This window comes from Tursiops truncatus, chromosome 9 (assembly GCF_011762595.2).
Source record: "Tursiops truncatus isolate mTurTru1 chromosome 9, mTurTru1.mat.Y, whole genome shotgun sequence".
Taxonomy (NCBI): domain Eukaryota; kingdom Metazoa; phylum Chordata; class Mammalia; order Artiodactyla; family Delphinidae; genus Tursiops; species Tursiops truncatus.
The window spans coordinates 35,534,444-35,548,615 of NC_047042.1; the positions used below are offsets into that span (position 1 = coordinate 35,534,444).

General features: G+C 33.5%; 1 protein-coding gene across 6 annotated transcripts in view; it reads left to right on the forward strand.

Annotated features, from left to right (window-relative positions):
• Positions 1–14,172, forward strand: part of SNX13 (sorting nexin 13) — a 138,038-nt gene that overhangs the window by 78,695 nt on the left and 45,171 nt on the right. For 5 of the 6 annotated variants that reach the window (XM_073809649.1, XM_019928257.3, XM_019928267.3 and 2 more), the window contains 3 exons: positions 5,385–5,489; positions 6,105–6,237; positions 11,873–11,910. In XM_073809649.1, coding sequence (XP_073665750.1) covers positions 5,385–5,489; positions 6,105–6,237; positions 11,873–11,910 — 276 coding nt within the window. Of the gene's footprint in view, positions 1–5,384; positions 5,490–6,104; positions 6,238–10,790; positions 10,856–11,872; positions 11,911–14,172 lie in introns of all 6 variants that reach the window. The other variant, XR_012333925.1, reaches the window with a different exon arrangement.

The window sequence follows — 14,172 nt, forward strand, 5'->3', positions numbered from 1 at the left end:
GGTCAGTTGATGAGGATGATAAAACAACAAAGCCCCCACGTAAATGAAGCACAAACTGACTGAATTGAGGGAGAAGTAGACAATTCAGCAATAACAGTTGGAGACTTCAATACTCACTCTCAAAAACTGATAAAACAATTATACAGAAAATGACCAAGGATATACAAGAATTGAACAGCCCTATAAACCCGTTAGAACTCTCCACATTCTCAGTGGCTTAACTCAACAAAGGTTTATTTCTCTCTCATGCCACAGTCCAACGAAAGTCAGTGAGGCAGGGTGAGGAGTGGAGAGCGAGAAGCAGTGAATAATAGGGTGACCCAGGCTTCCAGACTCCTTTATTCTTAAAGTACATTTACTTTAAAGTGACTTCTGGGGCTTCCCTGGTGGCGCAGTGGTTAAGAATCCTCCTGCCAATGCAGGGGACACGGGTTCGAGCCCTGGTCCAGGACGATCCCACACGCCTCGAAGCAACTAAGCCCGTGTGCAACAACTACTGAGCCTGAGCTCTAGAGCCCGCGAGCCACAACTACTGAAGCCCGCGCGCCTAGAGCCCCTGCTCCGTGACAACAGAAGCCATCGCAACGAGAAGCCCGCGTACCACAAAGAAGAGTAGCCCCTACTCGCCACAACTAGAGAAAGCCCGCATGCAGCAACGAAGACCCAATGCAGCCAAAAAGAAAAAAAAAAAGAAAACACGGTACATCAAAATTTATGGGATGCAATTAAAGAAGTGCTTACAGGGAGATGTGTAGCCTTAAATGCCTAATGAGAAAGAAGAAAGATCTCAAATCAACATTCTACGTTTTCACCTTAAAAATCTAGAAAAAGAAAAGCAAGACAAACCCAAGCAAACAGAAGGAAGGAAATAAAATAGTAAAGATCAAAATGGAAATCAGTGAAATAGAAAACAGAAAAAACAATAGTGAAAAATCAGTACGACCAAAAGTTGGGAAAAGAGCAACAAAATTGACAGACCTTTAGCTAGATTGGCCCGGAAAAAAGATACAGATCACCAAAATCATGAATGAAAGAGGAGGCATCACTGCCAACTCTATAGAAATTAAAGGGCCTATAAGGAAATATTACAAACAACTTTATGACAACAAATTTGACAACTTAGATGAAATGGACAAATTCCTGGAGAGACACTAATTGCCAAACTGACTTAAGAAGAAACAGAAAATATAGTAAATAAATTTAATTAATAATTAAAAATCATCTTTCAAAGAAAAGCCCATGCCTAGCTGGTTTCACTAGGTATGAATTCTGTCATACATTTCAAGAAGAAATAATACCAATACTTCACAAACTCTTCCAGAAAATAGAGAAAAAATAAAACATTTCCCAGCTCATTTTATGAGTTGTGTCATTCTCATATCAAAGTCAGACAAAGACATCATTTAGAAAACTACAGACTAATATCCCTCATGAATATGGACACAGAAATCCTCAAGATTCAAGGCTACTCACACTCCAGTACTTTTAATGGCTATGCTATAATAACCTTTTAATTTATACTTAACACAAAAATTGTATTTGAATTTTAAGTATGAATGTTACTTGGAAACTGCTTATTTGTGCATTTGCTTACATTTTTGCCTTATGAAATATACCCTACTTAAAAGAGTACACAGTTTTAAGAATAATAGTAGAGCAAACACCTTTATACCCCATCCAGCTTTAGAAATAGAACATTCATTATAGTTTTAAAGATCCCTATATATTCTTTACCTGTCCTTGCTTCCTGATGAAGCCCATTTTCTGTAATTATTCACTTGCTTTCCCATACAGTTTTATTATACCTGTATGTTCTGAACAATATTATTGCTTCAGCTTTCTGAGATTTTGACATTACCAAAATGTCAGGAGAAAACTTTAGACACTTGCCTTCCAGATGGCTATCATTGTTGCCAGTCATAGTAAAGATGCCAACAATGGCCTGCGGTAAATCATATTTTCAAAGAATGGGACACGAATAATGTCCTCTCATTTGAAAATGCATCAAGAATGAGTATGGTGAAATAAATTAACGTAAACAGAAATTTATATGCTTTCTCTAAAACTATTGAATGATTTTTGGAGGGACTAAAATAAACCTTGAAATGGATGGACTGAACTGAGTTTTTTATGTGTAGGCTGTAACAAAAACTCATATAATGAAAAAAATGACTCACTTTTTGGAACTAAGGCTATTGAGAACTCAGATATCACCAGAAGGGAACAGCTAGCTTAAAGAGGATTTTCTCACTTTCTTTACTAAAACTATAATTTATTTGGAATGCACCTTTACCACATTTAAATGATCTGTGTGTTTTAAAACCATTTTCCTTGAAAAGGAGAGGTTTAACTTATGACATTCATTATGCTTCGAAGTACTTAAAAATGGGCATTTTAGACATGGGTAGCCTGTATGATGAATTCATAGATGCAAAGGACCTGATAGACAAACAGCTGGTCTATGAAACAAATCTGGAGATACAAATCCCTACAGGTCTAAAAACCTGCTGTTTTTAGTGAGTAAAATCCCATTATTCTTTGCCTAAACGGTTTTATTGAAGGGATATTTACTTGATGTCATGACATTGCACTGGTTAGAGAAATAAGTGTGATATATAGCCTTAAGAGCAGAGCTGAAAGTCATAGTGAATTTTATTTTATAGTTGATTGTACTTAGTTATACCACTGCATAAAATAATATCCTGAAGGCTGCAGGCAGATCAGAGAAGTATCGTTTAAAAGGGCAACACAAAAATACCCTACAAGATCATGGAATAAAAAGAAAAGTAATTGTTTACTTTTTATTAAATATAGATATATCTATTTAATTAGTCCTATTATAGGTATAATCTTTTAAAAAGTCTTACATTTTTATATTTTAAGAATATATAATATAGCGCCTACAATATTTAAATTTAAAAGTAAAAAGTTTAAAATATGTTAAAATAAGTTGCTGTATCAGAGTACAGAAACATTAAGTATATTAATATTCTCAGACATTTTTTGATTAGTCCAATTAATTACTAATTGCCACTGTTAACTAGTCCTTTTGTTTTGTTTAAATAACTACATTTGTGTAACAGAAAAGTAAAGAATACAGATTAATAGATAATTTTGGAAAAACACCCATTTTTGTATTTTTATGTTAAAGAAGTAACATATGTATAAGTATTTCTTCCATATTACTTTTTTTGAAAGGTGGGCTCTCTGAAAGTTTTGGTCACCCTCTTCCAAGGATGAGGCTTAATCCAATTCTGTATTCCAGAGATTATAGAAAAAATTAAACTAGATAAATAGATAAAGTTATTATTTTCAAATTTTTCTCTTATTTCCTAGAAACTGAGTTTTACTGAGCTTAGAGGGCAAATGAAAGGACAAAACTAACTTAAATCTTGTTCGTCTCTGATCTTTGTCACATAGTTGAAGTTGTTTAGTTCTCTTGTTCTTAGTTCGGGGGAAACAAAAAAACACCACACTCGTGGGCTTCCCTGGTGGCGCAGTGGTTGAGAGTCCGCCTGCCGATGCAGCGGACACGGGTTCGTGCCCCGGTCCGGGAAGATCCCACATGCCACGGAGTGGCTGGGCCCATGAGCCATGGCCGCTGAGCCTGCGCGTCCGGAGCCTGTGCTCCGCGACGGGAGAGGCCACAGCAGTGAGGGGCCCGCATACCGCAAAAAAACCCACAAAACACCACACTCGTACACAAACAAATAGTAGGTAAGTATCCTTCTCTTCCTCCTCCAAAAAAACCCCACACAAACCAAAAAACAACCACCACACAACCTACTTGGGTTTACTACCAGGAGTGTTGAATTAACAAGGGAGCATTAGAAGTTGTGTAGCCGTTTGCCTCCTGTTTACTTATTTGAAAGAAAGCTAAAAAAAAAAATTTTGTTTGAGTGTAGTTGATATACAGTGTTGTGTTAATTTCTGCTATACAGCAAAGTGATTCAGTTATACATATACACATTCTTTTTCATATTCTTTTCCATTATGGTTTAGCACAGGATATTGAATATGGTTCCCTGTGGTATGCAGTAGGACTTTGTTGTTTATCATTCTATATATAATAGCTTGCATCTGCTAATGCCAAACTTCCAATCCATCCCTCCCCCACCCCCCCCTCCCCTTTGGCAATCACAAGTCTGTTCACTACGTCTGTGAGTCTGTTTCTGTTTTGTTGATAAGTTCATTTGTGTCATATTTTAGCTTCTGCATATTAAGTGATATCATATGGTATTTGTCTTTCTCTTTCTGACTTAACTTCACTTAGTACGATAGTCTCTAGATTTATCCACATTGCTGCAAATGGCATGTTTCATTCTTTTTTGTGGCCAAGTAGTATTCCATTGTATATATTTATCACATCTTTATCAATTCATCTGTCGTTGGACATTGAGGTTGTTTCCATGTCTTAGCTATTGTGAATAGTGCTGCTTTGAACATGGGGTGCATGTATCTTTTAAAATTATAGTTTTGTCTGTATATATACCCAGGTTACTTACTTACTTTTACTTTTTTTTCTTTTCTTGATATATCTTCTTTTCTGTTCCTTAGATAGTCTATTAGCATAGAGAAATCACTTGAACAATGCATTCTTTTGGTACTTTCTCTAAAAGTTACCATCCTTGTTGCTCATTTATTCTCTAGAGCCTTCAGAACTAAAAATACAAAAGTTGACATGCCAAAGATGACCATATTTCTAGCTTCTCAGCGTTATTTTCTTTCAGTAAGTTTTCACACTGAACATGATATTTTATATTTCTGTGTAGTATCTGTCACATTATGCACCTTGAGATGGAAATTGTTGGAACAAATTAACTTCTCAGATTTTTTCCATCCTGTATCATGTGGGAACTTTGCTGCAGTATTATAAAACCAAATTAAGATAAGCATAGTCTCTTTTAGATGCCATTCAAAAGGATTGTTTCTAACGTTAAATGATAAATAACAAATGGATTATTCTTTTGGTATTTTATTAAATACACATCTAGGACTACTGAGTGCTCAACACTAACTCCTAATGACAGAGTTTCCTATGTGCTAGACACATATGCCTTACGTAAATCTCTTTTCATCCTCATAATAACCATATGTGGTATTTACCACCATTTTGCAGATTAAGTGAAGCCTAGTGAGAGGTAAGTTGCTCGGCAAAAGTCAAGATTTAAATCCATGTTTGTCGAACGTCGACTGTGTAGTACCTGATGACAAGAAGGTTCTAGCTCTTATTTCAGCCTTTAATCATCAGGGTGTCATTTACAAACCAAGGATTTTCTGGCATTTAGTTTCAATAATATGATTCCATTATTCTCCTACTATTAAGGCTTAACTTGTATATAGAAAATCCAAAGATCAATACTACTGTTATTTTTCTCTGTCAGGCATCTCCAAGAGTTACTGTTGATGATTATTTGGTAGCAAAATTAGCAGATACTTTGAATCATGAAGATCCAACTCCTGAAATCTTTGATGACATTCAAAGGAAGGTATTATGTACAACATTTATCATTATATCTTTCTCGAAAACAATGTATATTTCTATATGCATGTAATTTGTTTATAAAAGGTTATTGAAGCATTAAGAAAGTACGGTGATAACTAAAAAGATGAGTTATGGTAATAATATCAGTACTTCACAATTACAAAAAAGGTAGGCCAGTTTTTCTTTGTTTATTTAATTGACAAATGAGGAAAATCCTTAGCTGGGTTGTTTAATTTGAATCTGACTGCAGGGCCAGATATAGATTCTGGAATTTTATGAATTGATGATGTATAAATAACATGATTCATTTATTTGAATATGTGTCTTGAGCCTTTATGTGTACTTGTTTCTTAGAGAGTACTACTTTCTGGAACATTTTATGTAACCTGCTGTCGTGTGACTTGTGTTGCAGTAGGACCTGTTTCAGTAGAATTTGGGTGCTGGAGGGACCAGAAAAAAATTATTGGTTGTGACATAGTCTTATTACTGACATCTTGTTAATATGGAACCTGTAATTTATTACAGTAAGACCTCTATCTAGCTTTCGTTGAAATCTTATTAGTGGAAATCACTGCATTATCTGCATTAATGATTGAATATCTTGATTTATTTCAATAAGGTATATGAATTGATGCTACGAGATGAAAGATTTTATCCTTCCTTCAGGCAGAATGCACTTTATGTGCGCATGTTAGCCGAGCTGGATATGTTAAAAGATCCTAGTTTCAGAGGATCAGATGATGGTGATGGAGGTAAGGTGGCACACGTTGTACATTTATGTGTATATGTATTTTCCTGTATATATTCTGCTTACCAAAAAAAGTCCTTTCAAATAAGATAAAAAATGTTTTTGAAACCCAAATATAAATTGTGGTATATTTAAAAATCTGTAATTAAATGACAGTTTACTTACTATACTAAATTAAAATGTTAAAATTTAATAACAAATTTGAATGTAACTGTTGAAAATAGAATTCTTAAAGAAGCATGTTTTCTTGAGTTGTGTCACCCCAGTGTTTTTATGGTAGTTTCCCTTTTGTTTATAAGTAATAATAGTCATGACTAGCAATAGGATTATTGAGAAGATTAAATGAAATAACAAGTGATGAATCTGAGAATATACCATAAACTATAAAACATAAAAATACAGTTTTTTCCCTCTTTAACTGTACCCTTTTCCAAATCCTGCCCAGTATAAGCTGGGAGAAGCTATAAGAGTCATTTATTCCAATCGTTCAGTTTTTTTCTATCTACATGTTATAGTAAAGAAAGCAGACTTTGTCATAATACTTAGATTTTAATCCTTTTCTTATTGCCTGTGTGATGTTGGCCAAACAATTTCTTTAAGCCTCTTTCTCAGCTGTAAATCTGGAATAATATTCTTCTCATAATAATATCTTACCTCAGAGTTGTCATATTTTAATGGAATTCTGTATATAAAAATGAAATATAAACTAAAACGCAAATATAAGTTTTTATTAGTAGTAAATAATTTGTTATTTAAGAATAGTGGGAGAGGCAGCACTTAGAGTACAGTTTGCAGATTTTAGACCTGATGACCATTTTACTTGTGATTCAGTTCAGAAGTACTTATTAAACTCTAATTAAATATCTAGTATTTGATAAACTTTCCAGCAAATAAGCAATGTAAATACAAAGTAAATGGGAAAGATTGGACTAAGGAATTTTTTTTTTTTTTTTTTTATGCGGTACGCGGGCCTCTCACTGCTGTGGCCTCTCCCGTTGCGGAGCACAGGCTCCGGACGCGCAGGCTCAGCGGCCATGGCTCACTGGGCCCAGCCGCTCCGCGGCATGTGGGATCTTCCCGGACCGGGGCATGAACCCGTGTCCCCTGCGTCGGCAGGCGGACTCTCAACCACTGCGCCACCAGAGAAGCCCTGGACTAAGGAATTATTTTAAGAGAGTGCTTTAATTATGCTTATTTACTTATGAATAGATTTTATGGACAGGACCACTTGAAGTTGGAGATATAATAGATGTATTAGATAGTGAGCACTGCTTTAAAAAATACCTCTATTATGGAAGCTTTCCAGCCTCCCCTGTTCTCTACCTATCCTCTCCACTCCCTAGTCTATATTAGTGAGATTTTACTGTTTATTTTTAAATTTTTTTCTATATATTTTTTTAACATCTTTGTTAGAGTATAATTGCTTTACAATGGTGTGTTAATTTCTGCTTTATAACAAAGTGAATCAGCTATACATATACATATATCCCCATATCTCTTCCCTTTTGCATCTCTCTCCCAGCCTCCCTATCCCACCCCTCTAGATGGTCACAAAGCACCAAGCTGACCTCCTTGTGCTATACGGCTTCTTCCCACTAGCTATCAGTTTTACATTTGGTAGTGTATATATGTACATGCCACTCTCTCATTTTGTCCCAGCTTTCCCTTCCCCCTCCCCGTGTCCTCAAGTCCATTCTCTAGTAGGTCTGTGTCTTTATTCCCGTCCGGCCCCTTCATGACCAATTTTTTTTTTGTTTGTTTTTAGAATCCATATATATGTGTAAGCATATGGTATTTGCTTTTCTCTTTCTGACTTACTTGACTCTGTATGACAGACTCTAGGTCCATCCACCTCACTACAAATAACTCAATTTCGTGTCTTTTTATGGCTGAGTAATATTCCATTGTATATATGTGTCACATCTTTTTTATCCATTCATCTGTTGATGGACACTGAGGTTGCTTCCATGTCCTGGCTATTGTAAATAAGGCTGCAATGAACATTGTGGTACATGACTATTTTTGAATTACGGTTTTCTCAGGGTATATGCCCAGTACTGGGATTGCTGGGTTGTATGGTAGTTCTAATTTTAGTTTTTTAAGGAAACTCCATACTGTGCCCCATAGTGCCTGTATCAATTTACATTCCCATCAATAGTGCAAGAAGGCTCCCTTTTCTCCACACCCTCTTGCATCTCCCTCCCATCCTCCCTATCCCACCCCTCTAGGTGGACACAAAGCACCGAGCTGATTTTCCTGCACTATGTGGCTGATTTCCACTGACTATCTGTTTTACATTTGGTAGTGTATATATGTCCATGCCAGTCTCTCACTTCGTCCCAGCTTCCCTTTCCCCTACCCTGTGTCCTCAAGTCCATTCTCTACGTCTGCGTCTTTATTCCTGTCCTGCCCCTAGGTTCTTCAGAACAATTTTTTTTTTTTTTAGATTCCATATATATGTGTTAGCATATGGTATTTGTTTTTTTCTTTCTGACTTACTTCACTCTGTATGACAGACTCTAGTCCATCCACCTCACTACAAATAACTCAATTTCGTTTCTTTTTATAGCTGAGTAATATTCCATTGTATATATGTGCCATATCTTCTTTATCCATTCATCTGTTGATGGACAATTATGTTGCTTCCATGTCCTGGCTATTGTAAATAGAGCTGCAATGAACATTGTGGTACATGACGCTTTTTGAATTATGGTTTTCTCAGGGTATATGCCCAGTACTGGGATTACTGGGTCATATGGTAGTTCTATTTGTAGTTTTTTAAGGAACCTCTGTACTGTTCTCCATAGTGGCTGTATCAATTTACATTCCCACGAACAGTGCAAGAGGGTTCCCATTTCTCCACACCCTCTCCAGCAAGATTTTACTTTTTAAATAATCTAAGAAATCTAGTTACAGAAGTTTCCATGTTGTAATAACTTTTATATTGATTGTTGATCTAATATCTTGGTTATTTGTAAAATTGGGATAACATTTTATTAACTGGATTTGATTGCATAATTGAGGAAGTGTTTTTTCTTTTAAGAGCACTTCTGTGGGAGATGAATAGTAAAATTCAGTGTACCTCAAGTATGTTATATAGTATATCTATTTACTGTCTCTTGAAAAATCTTTTGCATAGCTGCTATGAAATTTGCAGTAGGAACTCTACTTCCAGAAAGGACTATTTAAAATGTTTTTATTGTTGATTTTGTCTACTTTAGAAGTTTCCTTAGTATTGTGAAACAGATTTGCTATCTGACCCAGAATGAAAGAGGATAAATTGAATCATAATCAGCTAATATATGAGTGTCTAAATATTATATAATGATGACAGTAACAATATATTCTCTGGGAGTAGGTTTTGATCCTATAGTGTAAGAACTTCAAATTCTTCTAAATTGACTTTAACTTCCATTTATATTTGTCTTGTATGCAACTAATGGAAGCAAATTATTTATGTTGTCTCAAACTTCTCAAAACCTCATACTTATTTAAAACACAGAGTAGCTTAAAAGTTTTTTTTCTGCAACTAGTTTTGATCTGAAGTAAATGTACTTCTATTATATATCAGTCATTGAGTAGTCCCTCACACCGGAATCATTGATTGTAGTTTGGAATTAGTGTATATATATATCTCTTTCGTCTTTCTAGGACATTGCTTTTTAACATTCTGTGTCGTAATTGATGAGCTTTTATATATTTTATAACTGAGAAATTGCCTAACCCTTTTTTGAAATGATTTGAAAAAGTATGTGGAATGATGGGTATAATATGAAACATTATTATTAAAAATGGCAGTTAGGTATATTATCTTTGTCAGTGTTTAGGTTTTAGGCACTTGTGACAACTTTTTCAAATAGTGATGCTTATGATTTTCTTGTCTTTATAAGACTGTTTAATTAAAAATAGGCCTTTGTTAAATCTTCTGGTTATAAATTCATTGTCTGACTTTTCAAATTAAGCTTCCTGGCACTTTGTGTATTTTTTAAAGTCCTGAAGTTTTGGCTACTTTTTAGACATTTTGAAATAATTACCTAATCTAGTGTTTAATATGTAGCTGATTTTAAGAAAATGCAGCCTAAACTGAGCACAGAATTAGTGGGTCAAATCTTACCATGTGTAGTAGTATTTGCTGGTGGTTTTTCTTTGCTGTGGAAGAAATTTCATTCCTATTTAACTAGACTTCTGTAGGTAGGTAGGTAGGTGGCTGGATGGCGTGCTAACCCATGCTCTCTGTCCTCCTCTCCTCTTCTTTTTTCCTTTTCTCTTTCTTTGTTCGTAATTGCCTTCTTTAGTTAGTTCAGCTTTAAATTATTTTAAGAGTATTTTTTCCTACATACTTTCACAGCCTTTTAAAAATATTTAAATTGTGCTGTTTTAAATTTTAATTTCAGTCACGTTTTTCTCATCATGTCAAACAATAGTTTCTTTTGTTTTCTAATATTAATAACCAGTTATTAAAGTTTTGATTAAATGTGGACCTAGATTGGCTTTAGACTCTATTTCTGGATCTTATTATTGATCAAGAAAGTAAACTATGCCTTGTTTTGCTCCTAGTTTCTCTTTTAATTTGACATGTCTTTGGTGGGAAGACTTAAGAGGTGGGCAGACCACAGAAGGAGGTAGGAGGCATATAATTGAATAAGGAGGTTAGAGAACTGTTTGTTTACTCATTTTAATTTTCACCTTGCTGTTAACCAAGGGGTAATCCTAGGTGGGATTTCCTATTTTTGTGACCAAAGTTTTGAGGAACCGAGAAGTGTTCTTGGGCATTTAGAGTTGTTGAAGTTGGAAAGCAACACCAACTGCCTATTTCAAGAGTAATAGAAATTTCCTTTGAAGACCCATCTAGAGATCCAAATTATAAATAATCTCTTAAGGGCTACAAGCCATACATTAACTTTAAACTGTTTATGAATATTGCTTTACCATATATTCATTTGTGTTTTTAACAGAGGGATATCTTAATTGGTAACCTAATTTTTTCAGATATAGACTAAAATTCTGAGGGAAAGATGTTAATTTTAATAATTCACTTAGTCTCTAGCGTTAATTTTTAAAAATAATTTTAGTTGCTTTTTAATTAAATGACATTACACATGGGATTTTATGTATCTTTTGTTCTATTAATTGTATATTCATTTAAGAATCTAGATTTTGAATATTTTTGATCCAGATCAACCAAGAATAAGTAGACTTTATAGATATATTAAAAGTCAATCTATTTATCCTTCATATTAAAGAATAATTTTATTTGTAATATTAATCCAGTGGGACAGAAATAGCAAAATACCTCTGACATTTCCTAGTGGACTTCACTCTGCAGTGTTTACCTCATATCTACATTGTATTAGACAACTAAATATGATACTGTGAGAATAAGATATATAATAATTGCTTTCCTGCACATAAATACCTTTTTTTGGGGGGGGGGAGCAACTTAGGTACATAACTATTTTCACTGAAATATCTGGCTTGGAAAACAATGGGAATAGGTGTTTGGGAATAGTGTACCACAATTTACTGTTTTGTTATATCTTGGCTTGTGTGACTTTTGTTCTTGGTGTTTGAACCTTAGATAGATAAAGCAGTTTCAAAAGTTTTTTACTGTATACTAAGTTGAATTTCCCTTCTCACAGAATCTTTTAATGGGTCTCCTACAGGAAGCATAAATTTGGTAAGTACTGTTATGAGTACTTTAATTAATAAAGTGGCCTGAAAACAATGTGAAAGACTGAGCCTTAACATATGTAAATAAATGATTTATTAGAAGTCCCCAAGTCATCCTTTGTAAGAAGTTGTTATGCTTTTAAAGAAATATTGAATTCACAAATAAGGGATCTGTTAATTAGAACTTAAAAATGACATGAAATTTTTTTTCATTTTAAAAAATGTGCTTAAGCCACACCTGAATGATTTAGTTGCAGGTGATAAAAAATGATTTTATTATTTTCAACCCCAGTATTTAATATTTGAAAATGACTCTGGTCAGTGCTATGATGGGCAGTAAATTTGTGACATATAAATGTTTACACTGGAATTAGTTTTTTCTTCTTGTATTTAGAAAAGAAATATAAAATTAGTTGGGATATCTGAAAACTTAAAAGATATTTCTTTAAAGTCTACACTATAAAAGATTCAAGTTATTGTAAAAAAAACCCTTTTTTAAGCTTAGAGGGTTTTACAAGAATTAAGCAACTGTATTCTATGATTACAGGTTTAAGAATGACATGTTTTTAGCATATAAACTGTCATTGACATTTCATATATTCAAGGTGAAGTGTGAAACAATGAACATTTCAGTTCTTTTATATATCCATCCTTGCCATTGAATACCTTATTTCATAAAATGCTGCTGGAAAGAAATATTAGTGTTCTGTGAAAGTTTCAGTCCAGAATTTGTGGGGGATGGGCGGAGATTGTTTGCTTTGTTTTTCCTTCTACCTAAAACACATTTTCTTTCAAACGTTTTGTGATAGCTAAATAGTTTAGAGGTCCATTGTCTTATGTTCCTCACTACTACATTTATTTCTAAAATTACTTTATTGTATAAATGTTCTATTATTGTGCAACGTATAACCTTTAACGAAACACTAAAGCAAATCAGCCATAGCGTTATGTCATATATTTAGTAACGTTTTAAATGTTTTCCTAAATTATTTGGTATCATTACCATTTACTTCTCATATTCCACAGAGTTATAATGAAAAGGAATAGGTCCCAGAGAATGAAGAGTGTTAGCAATATAATGCCCATTATATAGAAAGTTTCCAAATGTGATGAAACTTTTCCTTGGTTTGAAATTTTTTAATATTCACCTTTGTAGTGCTTGTACAAGTGTTTGAACACTAGTAAAAAATATTTTTTTTCTTCATTCCCTATTGGGAATAAATGCTTTTTCAAGTAAAAGAGATCCCTTTTATCACATAGTGATATAAACCAGAACAGTGTGGATTGAAAAAGGTCACACTTGAGGTCAGTGACTTACAGTTTTTTGGTTTTCACATCTGTTAAATCTAAGCTTTTAAGTAGCTAGACTTTTTCAATTCTATTTTTTTAATACATAGATTTTAATGAACAGCTGCATTTAAAAAAATAGTTTAAGATTATAAAGAATTGTTTTAAAAACCATCAGATATTTTTCATGTTTGATGAAGATAACATTTATTAATTGTATTAAAATTATAAACTAGATCATAATAGTTTATTCCAGTATACTAAGCAAAGAAAATATTTAATGTGGTGGTTTACTCATTTTGTGATTGAAACTGACACATAAATTATAAACATTTTTAGAAGTGCCATTGTAGTTGTGTTTGCTCAATTGATTATCATAGTAAATTAGAATTTTTGGTTTTTATCTTAGCATAGTGTTAAAAAAAAAAACCACTTTTTTTTTTTTTTTTTGGGCAAGGAATTCAAGAATCTTAACCCAAGAATTACTTTACAAACTGATTTTATTTCAGGACAGCATTAATGCACTTGTTTTGAAATCACAGTTTTCTATGACTAATCAATACTTATAGTTCTAAATCACAATGTAGTTCTGTAGTTATTATTTCACCAGTTGTAACTTTATGTAGTCTAGTTGATAGTTACATATGCATTGTAACTGTGACTAATGGTTAAGAGATATCTCATTGGATTTTTTTAATCATATTTAATGAAAATAATATTACTTGTATATTTTAAATGTGCTAAAAAGACATTTATATATTATACAGAGTTTTTCAACAACTTCTGGGTTGCATAGTATATAAGATGCTAATGTGTTTAAAGTAATAAGTAATGTAAATAAATGGTAAATAAATGTTACTTGCAAGGGTAGGTTACCAATAATAATGTTTTTTTTGAAAAAGGTGATTGTTTTATATTCTTGGTGCTAGCTTGTAATTAGAAGACGATTACAGTAGATAACAATCTTAAATCTTGTAGAATA